This window comes from Alosa pseudoharengus, unplaced genomic scaffold (assembly GCF_046254945.1).
Source record: "Alosa pseudoharengus isolate Yale_2024_CS ecotype anadromous, Long Island Sound unplaced genomic scaffold, YU_APseudo_1.1 YU_APseudo_1.1_scf_11, whole genome shotgun sequence".
Classification (NCBI taxonomy): domain Eukaryota; kingdom Metazoa; phylum Chordata; class Actinopteri; order Clupeiformes; family Clupeidae; genus Alosa; species Alosa pseudoharengus.
This window is the reverse complement of record NW_027468576.1, coordinates 15,436,119-15,451,118: the sequence shown is the minus strand read 5'-3', so window position 1 is coordinate 15,451,118 and position 15,000 is coordinate 15,436,119. Positions and strand designations below refer to the sequence as shown.

Sequence of the window (15,000 nt, the reverse complement as noted above, 5' to 3'; positions counted from 1 at the left end):
TGCACTGCTGTGAATGATCAGAGGGCAGTTACCTGAGAGGACTGCTATTCTCTGCCCTGATAGCTCTGTAAGAATGGCATGTGAAGATGTAGGCTACATACATTTGGATGTTGCATGGCTTTATGCAGTTTTCTCCAAATAATCAATTGTAAGATCCACCAACTTTGCTTATCTTACATGTTCCCTTTCTGTCAAATATGCATGCAAGCCACACACACACACACACACACACACACACACACACACACACATATATACACACACACACACGTATTTTAATGTTTTTTATTTAGACACAGGAGAAAATTATATCTAATTGGATGATATACAGATCCAAACATTGATGGAAGTATGTTGCACATTTAGACAGATCTGATCAAACACAGAATGCTTGTGCTATTCATCCTTTATGCACCAGTGGTTATGGGTTAATGGATACACTACCTGTTATTGCAGAAATGGAGCAGTACTTTGTTAGTCTTTTTGCATTTGGCTTGCTTACAGAGTTGCAACACTGTTGCAATCCATATAGAACAAGTTTGTGCATATGTCCAAGACTCATAAACACACGCACGCACACACACACGTATTCACACACAAATACACAGTCATGCTCACATGTGAGCACATGTGCACACAGACCCTTAAAGTAAGATAGATGGCAGGCATTTCCCTGGTGGGGTGCGCAATGGGAATGGTCAGTTTGTCGGCTGTCAGGAGTGTTTGGTTTCCCGGGCCCTTTGGGAGACTGAGGTGAGGGAAAATATTGATTTCCAGGTCTTTATCTCTATTTAAGCCCCCCCCCCCCCCCCCTTATATACACACACACACACACACACACACACACACACACACATATACACACACACACACACACACACAGATACCACCACCACCCTCACCCTCAATCCCAATAGTTGTTTTTTTAAGGTCCCATGTGTGTATTTGATGTGAGCTATGTTTGTGTGGGAACTTCAATTTGAAACATGGCCCACACACAACAAAAAGCATACTGTTGATTACTGTTAAAGACTGCATTCTCTACATTTGGTACGCATCTGTATTGAACCTAAGGTCCTGTACCTAAGCGGTTGGGTACAAACAAGTATACCTTTACACCCCTATGCTGTAGTAAGTTGAAGTCCTCAGCCCCCAGTTGGCTTGATGACTTGGTGTCTGTGCACGTGTGAATCTGTTCACATAGCCTACTTATTTTTTATACCATGAAACCCTGTCAGAGCGTAATGTACTGATAATGTCAGCGGTTGTGTGTGTGTGTGTGTGTGTGTGTGTGTGTGTGTGTGTGAGTGTGTGTGAGTGAAAGAGCAGTGTCCTCAATGCAGAGGAGCGGACGCTGCTATTTTAGGGGTGCAGATTGCACCCATCTCGGGGTGGGGTGGGGGGGTGGGTTTGCAGCCCGTCCCAGATCCCCTTTCATGGCATTCTGCTCTTAACGACCCACCTGAGGTGACACCTCTCCGGTTTTCACGCTGATGGGACCCCTGTCACTAACATAATGTGGCACATCTTCTCCATAACTGTTTCTAATGACCTAACCCACTCTGTCTTTCACAAGTATAATAAATGCCTCAGTATAAGCCTCACTATATCACCTGATTGCAATGCAGAGAGAAGCACACCAGGTTACTGGAAAAGTGTCCCAAGTGAGATTTTTTTCACTGTGTTTGGGAGTGTCACATTTCTACCAGATCAAGTTAGCAGGTTAACACGGAGGAGGTGATTTTTGTAAGCTACACTTGCATTTCTCCGTGTCAGATCAGATGGAGTCCTATCCTGAAGTAGCCAGAGCTCAATTCTATTTAGAATATGAATCTGGAACTGGAGTATTGGGCAGGGTTCCCACAGGTCATGGAATTTCTGGAATATCATGGAATTTTGGAAAGTCTATTCCAGACATGGAAAGTCAGTTTGGGGCAAAGTCATGGAATATCAGGGAATTTTGTTGTAGCAGTTTAAAAAGTACTTGCCAAAAATAATACATTAATTAAAATATTTCCACGCAAAATTGGAGTATATCTGGTTGCTTGTGTAGCCCACATTTATTTTTTTAATGGCCATTTATTCATCTCCCAGTCTAAAGAAGTAAAAGATTCTTGAACGCTACATGGCTGCTCTGAAATCATGGGTCGGTATATTGTACAATTAATTATAGTAAGTCATGGAAATTCAGATTTTAAGTCAGGCAAACATCATGGAATTTTACATTTGACTTAGAGTGGGAACCCTGATTGGGACGTGATTATGGTGTGTTTCAACCAATACAGGGGGGAAAATGCCTCTGCACACAATTGGATAGCCTAACCAACCACCTAACCAATCAGAGCAACGAAATAGCCTACCATGAATCTTGTAGGGACAACAACCAAAACATCCTTTCTCTCGACAAATGCCTTAATCGCTGTTATTGCACTGTCAGTATCTTGTACAACAGACACGAAAGCAACATATAAACGTCTAGCTTCTCTAGCGACAAGTTTTTTGCTGTAAAAAAAATCAAGCCGAAGTGCACTCAGGTCCCATGAATGAATAGGCACCGTTGCTCATCTGTCCATCATTGCCGCCTGGACATCTTCATATGGCCATAGAAGCTTGTCAATGGAGCAAGGCCAGACCCAATTTCCCGACCTCAAGTTTTGTAGGTGTGTGTATTAAATTCGGGCTGGCTTCCAGGCTAACAGAATCCAGGAAATTGTCTCAAATTGACTCTTGATTTTACTTAAAGTTTCTTATAATGTTCCCAAAAAAGGTCCCAAAACTATTTTTTTTTTAATTAATACATTTTCTCCAAAAGTGACATGGTAGCACACACAAAAAACAAACAAAGCAGTAAAAATAGACAAATAAAAACTCAAAAATACAAATAAAAGCAAAACAGGGCGCACATTACAGGGCAGTGAAGTATACTGTTGCATCACTAGTATTTTAAATTGAAGTATAAATGCACTAGGAAGAGGTGAGTGGCCCCATGTGGACCTTATTACACCTTTGCAATATTCTTATTACATTTAAATGTTTTCATGTTCATGTTTTTTTCGCGCTTGATTATTTTTTTTTAGTTATTAGGCTACACTCTAAAACAGGGGTGTCAAACATACGGCCCGCGGGCCGGATGCGGCCCGCTAGATGGTTTAATCCGGCCCAGACTTGTAGAGAATAAATTTCTGACGATGTCAACAAAAAAAAAATCTCTAGCCCATTCCTGTGAGGAGTTATGAATTTTCAAAGAAATAATCCAAATGCTCAATTCAGCCGCTAGGCGCAGCCAAAAAACAAAAAAAAATAGTTCGGAGTTGACTGGTCCTGTGCTGTCAGTTTGGCTACATTGTCGGGAGAAAAGCAGGCGTTGCGACAAAATTCAGAGACAAAGTGCAGCCTGCAAACGGAGGACAAGATGTTTGGGCATTTTATTGTATTTTGCACCAGGAAGTGTTGTGTTGTAAAACACTAAACTTGGATCATGTTAAAGTGTGGTTGTGCAAACTGTAAATTTAATCAGGTCGCGAGGTCTGACTCACCGTCAGTTTGACTGTTTTCTTAGTGATAATGGCATTCTGTCTGGCTTACCATACCACGCTGTAGTACGGTGGTTAAGCCGAGGTGCCGTACTCAAGCGTTTCTTTGAACTACGAGAGGAAATTGGACAGTTCTTGGAGAAAAAAGGCAGACCAGTAGCAATTTAAATGCCCGGAATGGGTGCAGGATCTGGCCTTTATGGTGGATAGCCTATTACACAGCACCGCCACCTAGCCTACAAAATTATTTGATCTGATGTAACCTAATCGTATCAGTTGATCGTATTGCTCATGCACTGCTAACTTATGTTTGTTAAATTCATTCAATTCAATCATTATTTTTCATACATTTGCACATTTACATTTTTAAGGCAGGATGTTAACTTTCTTCATAGCTTCTTCATTGAGTTTAGTGTGGTGAGTTGGTTCAGGTGGTCAGATGTAGAAATGTAGGCCTATCCACTCAACTATAAAAATAAACCAGTTGTTTATGAGAGTGAAATGCATTTTATTTCAATTTCATTGGCCTCTCTGAATAAATGTGTAATAATCTAATATATCCCTTGTGATTATGTAGGCTACAAATGTAGGCTGAAGGGTAAAGCATAGCCTACTGAAAAAAACTAAGCTGGAGATTTGGAGTTGTCAAAGGATGTTTTGCAATTATTTCACTGGTCCGGCCCACTTGAGATCAGATGGGCTGTATGTGGCCCCTGAACCAAAATGAGTTTGACACCCCTGCTCTAAACAAATGCCTCATCCTGGAAGCCATGTTGGGGGCATTCATATCTTAAAAAGTAGGATTTCTATCTTAATGGAACTTTGTAGGATGGAAGACAAATGTTCTCAATATGACTTGACCAAAGCCAAATATGACTTTTTTTAGAATATTATATTATATTAATATTAATGCCTAAACATTGCATATCAGATAGGCTAATGTGGGATTCATTTGTGATATAGACAAGATCTAAACAAAATCAGAGATGGTACAACAACAACCTTTTCTGATTTGATACAGAATGGCCCATCTGTAAGCTAGCCTTATCATATAGGCTCCTGCAGTAGATCATGTAGTCAGTCGCCTGGTGTTGACGTGATGAGGTAGCCTAGATCTGGTGCGATTGGCAGCCAGAGTGTGGAACAGATGGTGTGGTTAACGTTTCGGCAGTACTGTGGTCCCGAATTCCAGTAATCCTCAACTCTCCTCTCCTCTCTTATCCTCTCCTCTCCTCTCCCATTCTGGAAGTGGTAAAATGAATCCTCATAGTGGGTGCTGAGGCCTGGTCTAGTCTGGGACTGGCTGGCCTGTGGTCACTCAGTCGTGTCACTCACCCAATCAATCAGTCAGTCACCGCGCTCTCCGGGTCCGAGAAGGGGATCGCCTGAGCCTACATTTTGGAAGGGGCGGGGTGGGGCGGGGAGGGTGGAGGTCCATTTTCATGGCGAAATGATGAATGATGTTGTGCAACCAGAAGCTTGCCCCGGGTGGGTTTCCTGTGGCTGCCGCTACAGACGGCGAGGAGCCCCGGCTGGCAGATGAAGTGTTTTTAAGAGGCTACATGAGAGCGTCACTCATGCGTCTCCAACTCTTATGCGCAAGGGGCACATCACTCAACTTTATATGGGCTGTCATTGCACTTTACCAAGCGTCCGCATACCGAGCCTATACATACTCGCGGGACACAAACACACACACACACACACACGAGCACATACACACATACACACGCTCAGATAAACACACATGCACCTGCCCCTGGTTGCCCCTAAGGGATTTGGTGTGTAGGAGATTGCGGGTAAAGAATCCTCTGATTGAAACGTGGGCCCATGCCACTTAACCTTTAACTGACCTAACTGAAGTCCCGCACTCATCACACACAAGTGCCCAGACGCACGCACGCATCACATCACTCATACCTATATTAGAGTGACTCGACAGAGCTATTGACTTCAGGAATGACCTTAGCATGCACACGCACATTTTGCGTATACGTGCCTCGGTGGTCATGTCAGTCACAGCCTATAGTCCGCAGTGGCATCTGTTTATGTTTCTGGAGTATGTTTCAAGGCCTTTCTGAAGGTGACCGCAAGTGCATAGCTGCATCTCTGGACTGGACTTTTGTATTGCAACCTCCAGGTCAGAACACCTTTGGGGAATTATCATCTCCAAGTAAACCCGTCACCAGTGGACAAACAAGGAGCGACTAATAATGACTCCGGCCGTGACTGGACTGGAGGGAACGCAACAGCATGTGGCACTAAGGGTTGTGAACTTTTTTTTGCATGATTTTGAATTGTTGGTGCCAAATGGCGTAAACTGTGGCCAGTCCGTTGGTTCATTAGCCCATCACAACCGATTGATTATTAGGTGAATGAACAGGGCTCTCACTGAGGTGTCAGATTTGCGAAGAAGCAAGTGAGCGCTGCTTGAAGTGGCGTTCTACCCCGATGTGTCCTCAAATCCTCCTTCGTGAAGCTCATCTGCCTGCCGGCTCTAAGCCCCGTCTCTCTCTGTCATAACCGTCAAGATATCCGCTCATCTCCGAGGAAAGGGCTGTGGAACTGCTGCTTCCCGGTTGGACGTCCATGTAGTCTTGCGCTGTGAGACTTAATTGACACTAGTGGAGTGTGTCGCTCATTTAGAAGGGTGTGTATGTGGAGGGTGTGGGTGTGTGTGTGGGGGGGGTGGGGGGAGGGGCTGCTCATTACAGCTGCACCTTCCTGTCGGGGGTTATGCATAGGTGGGTGTGGGGGTAGAAGATGAGCCCCTGGAGGATTTGGGGGCTGAAGCGGAGAGTGTACGCGGGGGTCCCTGGGGCCTCAGTGTCCTGTCGCTGATAAGATGAATGAGCTGACAGCGACGCCACAGCGTCGAATGGCAGAGCCGCGAGCTGGCAGAGAGCTGTCAGACGTGGCACAGGATGGCTGCCATGACGGCAGGCAAGCGGGCGGGTTGGCACCGGGCGGGCATAGGGACGGTCGGGCCGCCCGCCGATGAGTGAGCCCCTAAGCGGATCGGGGACGATAGCTTCCACACGTCACACCCTCGTCATCTCAATGCCCTGTAGGGAGCAAGACAGCATCTATGGATGAGACACTCAATGGGACATGGGCTAGACCCCGCATGACCCCAAGTAGACTCCCGCAACCCAAAACCTGAGATTAGGCTTGTCATTAGGTATCTGCACTGTAAGTAGTGATTTGGGCTGGTAGGCCCATCACTGGCACAGCTTGCCCTCAGAGAAGTGCCACTGCATGCTATATCAGTAAAGATGGAAGGAGCTGTAGAGAAAATGGTAGAGGTCAGATGCAGGGCCAGGACGCAGGAGGTACGATAAGACAGGGGTCGGGCATGAGATGCTGGATGTCAAAGGTAGTTTGAAGAGGAGGTGATTACATTGGAGATCAAAGATTCAGGTGATCGAATTTGAGGAGGAGATGTTTATTAGTGGGTTGGTTGCTAGATGGCTGTTGATGAGACCTGAGTAGTGGTGTCCTGGAGATGAAGGATTTGAATCCGAGGCTATAGATGGACTTAAGGTTTTAGATGGCAGATGTTGAAAGTCGAGGTTGGCTCTTCACACTGTATGTTGTGGCCTGATGTGAGGAGATCAGATCTAAACCAAATGTAGGGTTGGGCGTTGTGCATTGCACTTCAGGGATGTGGAGACTGAGAGGTGATCATTGCTTTGGGTTGGCTCTTAAGGTGTGTAGGCTGAGAGGAAAACCATTAGATTGTAAGGCTACGATAATAGCTGATTAGCTGTAGACATTAAGGGATGCATTAAGTTAAATGCCAACTTCCATTCCAACACTCCCCACTGCTATTTTAGAAAGGAAACGTGATTGGTTGATCTCAGATGGCCTTAAGAAGACATCATCTTGTGCTACTCTGAAACCATTTACCTCTGGGTGTGTGCAAGCTCTGGGGAACTCACACACACACACACACTCCCTCTCCCAAAGGTCTTCTGACGAGTGGGGGAGGTGTGTCAGTGAGCGATGGATGGGCCACTCCTGGTCGTAAAGTCCAGCAGCTTGTGTTGCTTCATTGGGTCTGGACCCAACGGGGTCTCAATCTTTCTCTTAATAGCCCTCTGACAGGTCCACGCACACCATGTGACACGCACACACACACATGCTCACAGAAACATGTGTATACATTCACTTCTATCCACACACACTTACTCACACACTCATTGAAATATTCATCAACACTGACCTGTCTCACTCGTGCAGTCATTCCTCTAAATGCTTGTGTGTTCTCTATTCAATTCAATTCAATTCAAGAAAGCTTTATTGGCATGAACGTTGCATGAACATTATTGCCAAGTGTTCTCTATCTCTCTCTCTCTCTCTCTCTCACATACACACACACACATGTACAAGCACACTCACATTGGAGGCAGTGGTTCAATAGCCCTGTCAGTGAGCATCAGGTAAAGTGGAATAGTACAAAGAGTGTGTGTGTGTGTGTGTGTGTGTGTGTGTGTGTGTGTGTGTGTGTGTGTGTGTGTGTGTGTGTGTGTGTGTGTGTGTGTGTGTGTGTGTGTGTGTGTGTGTGTGTGTGTGTGTGTGTGTGTGTGTGTGTGTGTGTGTGTGTGTGAGAGAGAGAGAGAGAGAGAGAGAGAGAAGGCAGTGGGAGCTGCTGGCTGTGTTGACAAGCCCTATTAGTCATCTACAGGGAGGCCCAAATAGCTCTGACTACAATACAGATGACTGCTGCGGAAAAGAAAGGCACTTCAAGCCAGACAACTAATCCCCTACAACCACCCCCCACCTCTCCCACAGACACACACACATGTGCATCCACACACACACACACACATGATAGCTCACACAGGTGCACTCGGGGAAGCTCACATAGTCACATAGAAAGCCACACTCATGTACGCATAAATCCTGGGTAAACGGGAGGTCCCATTCTTCTGTCCATCACCAGTAAATTCTTGGGAGATGAATTTCTCGCTGTGATACAGACCCATCTTCCCTCTAGGGTTGTGTACTCGTGGCCAAATATTTGAGTCGAGTATTTTTTTATGTTCATTTTCATTTTTTTTGAAGCAACAAACCAAATCCTTTTCCTTATTCCCAAATTCCTTTTACTGGGTTACATTTCTGCTTTCTCCTTGGATATTAACTGTGAGTAGTGAGTACTGTTAATACTGTTAACAGTGAACAGAGTCAAACCGTGCTTCTCTGGCACGATGGATTTCAGTGTGCCTTGTGTCTGATAAAAGGTAGCTTAAGTTCATATATATTTGGCACGAGTCTGCTTCCGGACTCTTCCATCCTTTACGCAGATGGAGCGCGGCTGCCATGAGCTAGTGAGAAGCCTCATCTCCACTCCAGGATGGATGAACAGAGAGAGAGGGGGACAAATAGACAAATAAGTAAATAAATAAATGGCTCCTGGCTGGCGTCGGCTGATGAATGTGTGAAATGATAGGATGAATGAGAGGTGAAGAGAAGTGTGGGGACGCAGGGGAGGCGACAGTGGAAATGATTTATTAGACTCATAAAAATTCTGCCTTTGTTATTCCTTCATTTTCCTCAGCGAGCCTTGTTAAAAAGAGCGCCTGTCAGAGAAGTTGTAAGGGTGGCTGCGAGTGCGCTGAGGAGTGTGTGTGTAGTGAGCGCATGTTCCCTTGTGTCGTGTGTGTGTGTGTGTGTGTGTGTCTGTGTGTGTGTGTGTGTCTGTGTGTGTGTGTGTGTGAGCGTAAGAGAGATATGACTGGGGTTGTGTGAGTGTGTGTGTCTGTGTGTGTGTCCTTGTCTCATTTTTTGGTTTGTGTTTCAGACTAATTCTCTTGTTTGGGTTGCTTCCCTCTTCTCCTCGTCTTTGTCCTCAGGCCCTGCTGTTCACCTTGCCCCGAGTCGGGTCCGAACGCGCTACCGGATCGATGCCAGGCGCTGGCACGCGCTCCCACACCAGCCCCACCCCAGTATGGCCCGCTCATGGAGGTCCAGGAGAGTCCAGTCAGCCAGGTCAGACGCCGGACAAGACACACCCGCCCGCTCACCCGCCTCACCGGTTGTCATGGCGACACACACTCAGCATTCTGTCTACTCAGCAACCCCACCCCCCCAGCTCTGTCTTTTTTGCTCTTGCTCTCTGTCTTTTCTCTCTCTCTCTCTCTCTCTCTCTATCTCTCTCTTTTTTTTTCTTTCTTTCTTTCTTTCTTTCTTTCTTTCTCTCTCTCTCTCTCTTTCTCTTTGTTCTTTTGCTCTCCTGCATCTCCCATACTCCAGTCCTGCATGTGTCATGTAAGTGCTCCTTTAACACATGGGGCAGGAGATAAGCCTCCTATCTACTCCTGCTATAAGGAGCAGGAAAGGGGGAGCGCTCGTCCTCTGGTTATTACAGTCCATTACGACCATATAGTCATAAACACTAATTTATCCCCCCCGCCCACACACACACACACACACACACACACACACACACACACACACACACACACACACACAACTTAATGCCGTCCTCTTTGCTGTCCATCTCTTTCTTTATTTATCCCCTGGCATGAAATGATGGAGAGAGAGCAGAAGGTGAGAGTCATAGAAGAATGACAGAACGAGTGATAAATAGAGATGAAGATGAGAATGATGAGGGAGGGAGAAGGAGAGAGTTGGAGAAGGAGAGAGAGAGAGAGAGTGAGTTGGAGAGAGAGTGGAGTTGGAGAGAGAGTGGAGTTGGAGAGAGAGTGGAGTGGGAGAGAGAGTGGAGTGGGAGAGAGAGAGAGAGAGTTGAAGAGATAGAGAGAGAGAGGGAAAGAGATAAAGAGACCGACAGAAAGAGAGAGAGAACTGAGGGTGTGTAGACCAGACGTGGTAGAGATATCCCTTGTAAATCAGGTGTCTATCCCCACACATTCAATGCTCCTATTAAGCAAATGAATCGAACTTCATTCCTTTGATTTAGTGCGGAGGGCAGAGACTCCAGAGAGGCAGCGAGAGATTTAGAGAATTTGAAGAGGAGGAGAAGGGAAGAGATGGCAGAAAGAGAGGAGGAGAAGGGAAGAGATGGCAGAAAGAGAGGAGGAGAAGGGAAGAGAGGGCAGAAAGAGAGGAGGAGAAGGGAAGAGAGGGCAGAAAGAGAGGAGGAGAAGGGAAGAGATGGCAGAAAGAGAGGAGGAGAAGGGAAGAGAGGGCAGAAAGAGAGGAAGAGAAGGGAAGAGAGGGCAGAAAGAGAGGAGGAGAAAGAAAGAGAGGGCAGAAAGAGAGGAGGAGAAGGAAAGAGATGGCAGAAAGAGAGGAAGAGAAGGGAAGAGATGGCAGAAAGAGAGGAGAAAGAAAGAGATGGCAGAAAGAGAGGAGGTGAAGGGAAGAGAGAGGAGGAGAAGGAAAGAGATGGCAGAAAGAGGAGGAGAAGGAAAGAGATGGCAGAAAGAGAGGAGGAGAAGGGAAGAGATGGCAGAAAGAGAGGAGGAGAAGGGAAGAGATGGCAGAAAGAGAGGAGGAGAAAGAAAGAGAGGGCAAGAAGAGTGTTATTTAATTTAGTCAGGGAGAGAGGGGGTTAGAGAGTGTAGGAAATCCGTGTTCACTGTGTCATTACTGTACTGCTATGTAACTACATGTCTTTGAGTTTCTGGATATGTCGGATACAGTTGATTATCACTTTTGTGATCAGTCTGTTAAGAGTAGCTATGCTTAGGGCGTGTATGCATATGCAGGGCTGCACAATTAATCATACTAAAATTACAATCTCAGTTTACACATATAGTTTATCAGGTAAATGAGTGCTGTGAACACTACACATGCAATAAATAGTGATTTCATGAAAATCGTGATTCTCCTTTTATCCAATGTTCTGCAGTGGCATCCCTAATGTTACGCATATGTTGAGCATATGTTGAGTGAACAGAGTGCATGTTGTGTACAAGTATGATCAGTGTACATTGAGAGTAGCATGATGAGGATACGTTAAGTGTATATCCTCTGTATGTTTAGCATATGAAGATTAGTGTATGTTGGGAGTATGTCATGTGCATGTTTTAATTACACAATGCTAAGTGTATATTAAGTGTGTTGGAGGTATGTTTTAAGTATGTTAATATACGTTGAGAGTATGTTAGGTGTATGTTAAGTGAATGTTAAATAGAGAGACCCAGCTGGAGGGGGCCTGCCCCTGTGGCCTGAGGCTGATGACGGATCGCCGCTCATTGACTGCTCCTGCAGTTAATATTGATTCACTATGGCATTTTCAATTTGAGGCGCCATGACGCTGCGCTGTGTGAAATATTAGAGGGAAATGAGAGAGAGAGAAAGAAAGAAAGAAGAAAGAAAGAGTGAGAGAGAGAGTGAGAGAAATGAGAGAGAGAGCAAGAGAGAGAGTCTGACTGGGTGACTGGGTCCTCTCTGTGCCCACCTGACCTTTGCTTGTGCTGCTGATGTCAGCGGTGTTCCCACCTGTGTTGACCTCTGTCGTGTCCGCCCTCTCCGCTGTGTCGACACGTGCGCTCGGCCACACTGTGCCACTACCTGTGCTGATGTCAGCTGGGCCCTCTGCCTGTGCTGACGGTGTTCTCCGTGTTCCGCCTCTGCCCCCGTCCTAAAGGTGTCCTCACCTGTGCACAGGATGTAGCCTCGGGTCTCCAAATGAACCAGTCATGATGTTTATGGAATTGATCAAAGCCAAGCACTGCTGGTTAACCAGGTGTTCATATGCATCGTTTCTGATGGGTAACCTGAAGGAAAAGTCTCATATGGATTGAGGATATATTTTGATTCGCCTAATCTTGGTTGTGTTCTTGCCAGTGATAGTCTCTGTTTAATCTCTTAGAATTTGGCAAGTGGCTAACAGTGGTTAAGACAGCAATCTCTAAGTGGGCAATTTTCATTGGATGATATAAGATTCCATGATACACACATGCCAGCACAAGCACTCCAACAAAGTAGTGCGCGCACACACACACACACACATACACACATACACACACACTCACACACGTGCGTGTGCACAGACATTCTCAGACACACATACACACACACACACACACACACACACGCACACGCACACACACGCACACACACACACACGCAGACACACACCCTGTTCCAGTCACGGCCTCTTTACTTGCCCCTCAGCCCCAGGGGGACTAGGGTGACCCCCAGCTCCCAGCATGCCTTGCAGGAGTGTGTAGTCAGCAGGATCAGGCCTGCGGGTGATTGGTGGGCTGGCGTGGAGGTGGGGTTGGGGTGTGGGGGTGGGTGGGACTCGCTGGAGAAATGGCCACCGTAAATCTGCCCTGCCACCAGAAAAGAGATATAATCTCAACATTAAGCACATTAATAGTAGCAGGAGCTGAATTAAGAAAGCTGTAAAGCACGGGCCGTCAGCGCGTATATCACACTAACCCCCCCCCCCCTCCCCTCCTCCTCCTCCTCTCCTGTTCTCTCCACTCCTCCCACTCCACTCCTCCCCTCTGCTCTCCTCTCTCTTGTCTCTCCTCCCTTTCTTCCCGTGCATGCTCTTACATGTGTTCTCTCTCTCTCTCTCTCTCTCTCTCTCACACACTCATCTGTCCATTCTGTTGTTTACTCTCCTGTCCTTTCCTCTTATTCTCTCATGCTTGACTATTATCTCCTTTTCCTCTCTAACTCTGTGGTCCTATTTCGTTGGTGTGCATGTTAATGTGTTGAACGCACACACACACACACACACACACACACACACACACACACACACACACACACACACACACACACACACACACACAGAATTGAGGAGTCGTGCCCTCATCAGGTTTAGTGTTTCAGTATTGATCAGGATGGATAAGAGTCCACTCCCTCGCTCGCACTCTCCTCCTTTGTGCTCCCTCTCTCCCACTCCTCCGTCCTGCTCCATCCATTCTGTCCATCTGGCTGTGCTCCCTGTGTTCCACCTCTGTGTTCTAGACCTCCCCAGTCATAGGCATGCAGAACAGAAACAATTAGGACAACATAGAAAACTGCTCTCCAATTCAACTTTCAACACCATGCTATTCATTTATAAAGTGCTTATGACAATTGCCGTCGTATCAAGGCACTTTAGAGCCCAAGGTGTGAAGCTCTTAGAGCAAGCAAATAGGTAACGGTGACAAAACTCCGTTTGAACTGAAAGCAACCTTGAGCAAAACCTAGTTCAAATAAGACAGGAGTCAGGGTCCGTCCACCTGAGGCCATCACGGAAAGTTTCCATTTTTATCTTTTGAACTTTTACCCTGTTATGGTAAAAGATGTGACTTGTGAAACGTTATTTAAGAGCAACCCTCACCTGTAAATCTAAGGTCCAATGCCCGATTTCTGAAAGCGTTTTAGGGTTTGGTTGTCCAGAGCCCTAACTTCTGGCTGTAAATTGCCTTGTTGAGTCCCTTGAATTGGCCCGAGATTGTGTGTGTGTTCACTGTGTGGGAGACTGTGAGTAATTTGCTGTTGAGCCGCGAATGGACTGGAAATGGATTCATGCTGCCCATTACAAAGAGGAAAGCACACACACACACACACACACACACACACACACACACACACACACACACACACACACACACACACACACACAAACTCTCGGTCTCTCTCTCTCTTACACACGCACGCACACACACTCACACACTCACAAACTCTCTGTCTCTCTCTCTTACACATGCGCACACACACACACACACACACACACACACACACACACACACACACACACACACACACACACACTCATTCACTCTTACTTCTACCACATACACACACACACACACACACACCCACACACAATTGCATTCACAGAGACACAAAAGCATTTTCTATCTATGGTTATCGTAAGCTTTACATGAAGCCTGTGTGCGTGCGTGCGTGCGTGCGTGCGTGCGTGCGTGCGTGCGTGTGTGCGTGCGTGCGTGTGTGCGCGCGCGTGTGTCTGCCACTGTGCCACTAGACTATTTTATTGATTTCCCCCCCTCTCCTCATTTCTCCTCTTTTCAATTCTCTCCATTTCCACCTGCCTGTACAGCTGTACAGTCGATCAGAGAGTCCATTTAGAGGAGCACAGTGTTGGAGACACACAGTGTGGAAAACACAACTGAGATTAACAGAGAAATGGGAGAGGGGCAAAGAGAATAAGTGTCCATCGGACAAAGGGAGAGAGGACGAAAGAGACAGAAAGAAGCTGGATTACAGGATCATAACAGAAACATGACATGCAAATGATGGATCAGCTGGTTTATTGTGCTGTGCTCTTCTTTACTACATTACCCAGAATGCTCCTGCAGAGTCGGCTGCGGAGTGCCCAAGAGCGGCACTGGAGGGGGGGGCGCATGCGCTGGATTGGAGGAGAGCTCTACCAGGTGTCGGCCAATAAGCTGTCCCGCACGCAAGCCCCTGGCACAGCTACAAACAGGACAGGTACAGACACTTCATTAGACTGTGGGTGTGTGTGCGTGTGCGTGTGCGTGTGTGTGCGTGTGCGTGTGTGTGTGCGTGTCCCTATGTACTG

At 46.5% G+C, this 15,000-nt stretch overlaps 1 protein-coding gene across 1 annotated transcript in view; it reads left to right on the top strand.

The window, feature by feature from the left end:
• LOC143116794 (uncharacterized) overlaps positions 1-14,909 on the top strand; it is a gene marked incomplete at its 3' end in the record, with an annotated part of 30,021 nt that extends 15,112 nt beyond the window's left edge. Inside the window, 2 exon segments of the mRNA XM_076278105.1 lie at positions 9,389-9,524; positions 14,764-14,909. Coding sequence (XP_076134220.1) covers positions 9,389-9,524; positions 14,764-14,909 — 282 coding nt within the window.
• Positions 14,910-15,000: the final 91 nt, after the last annotated feature.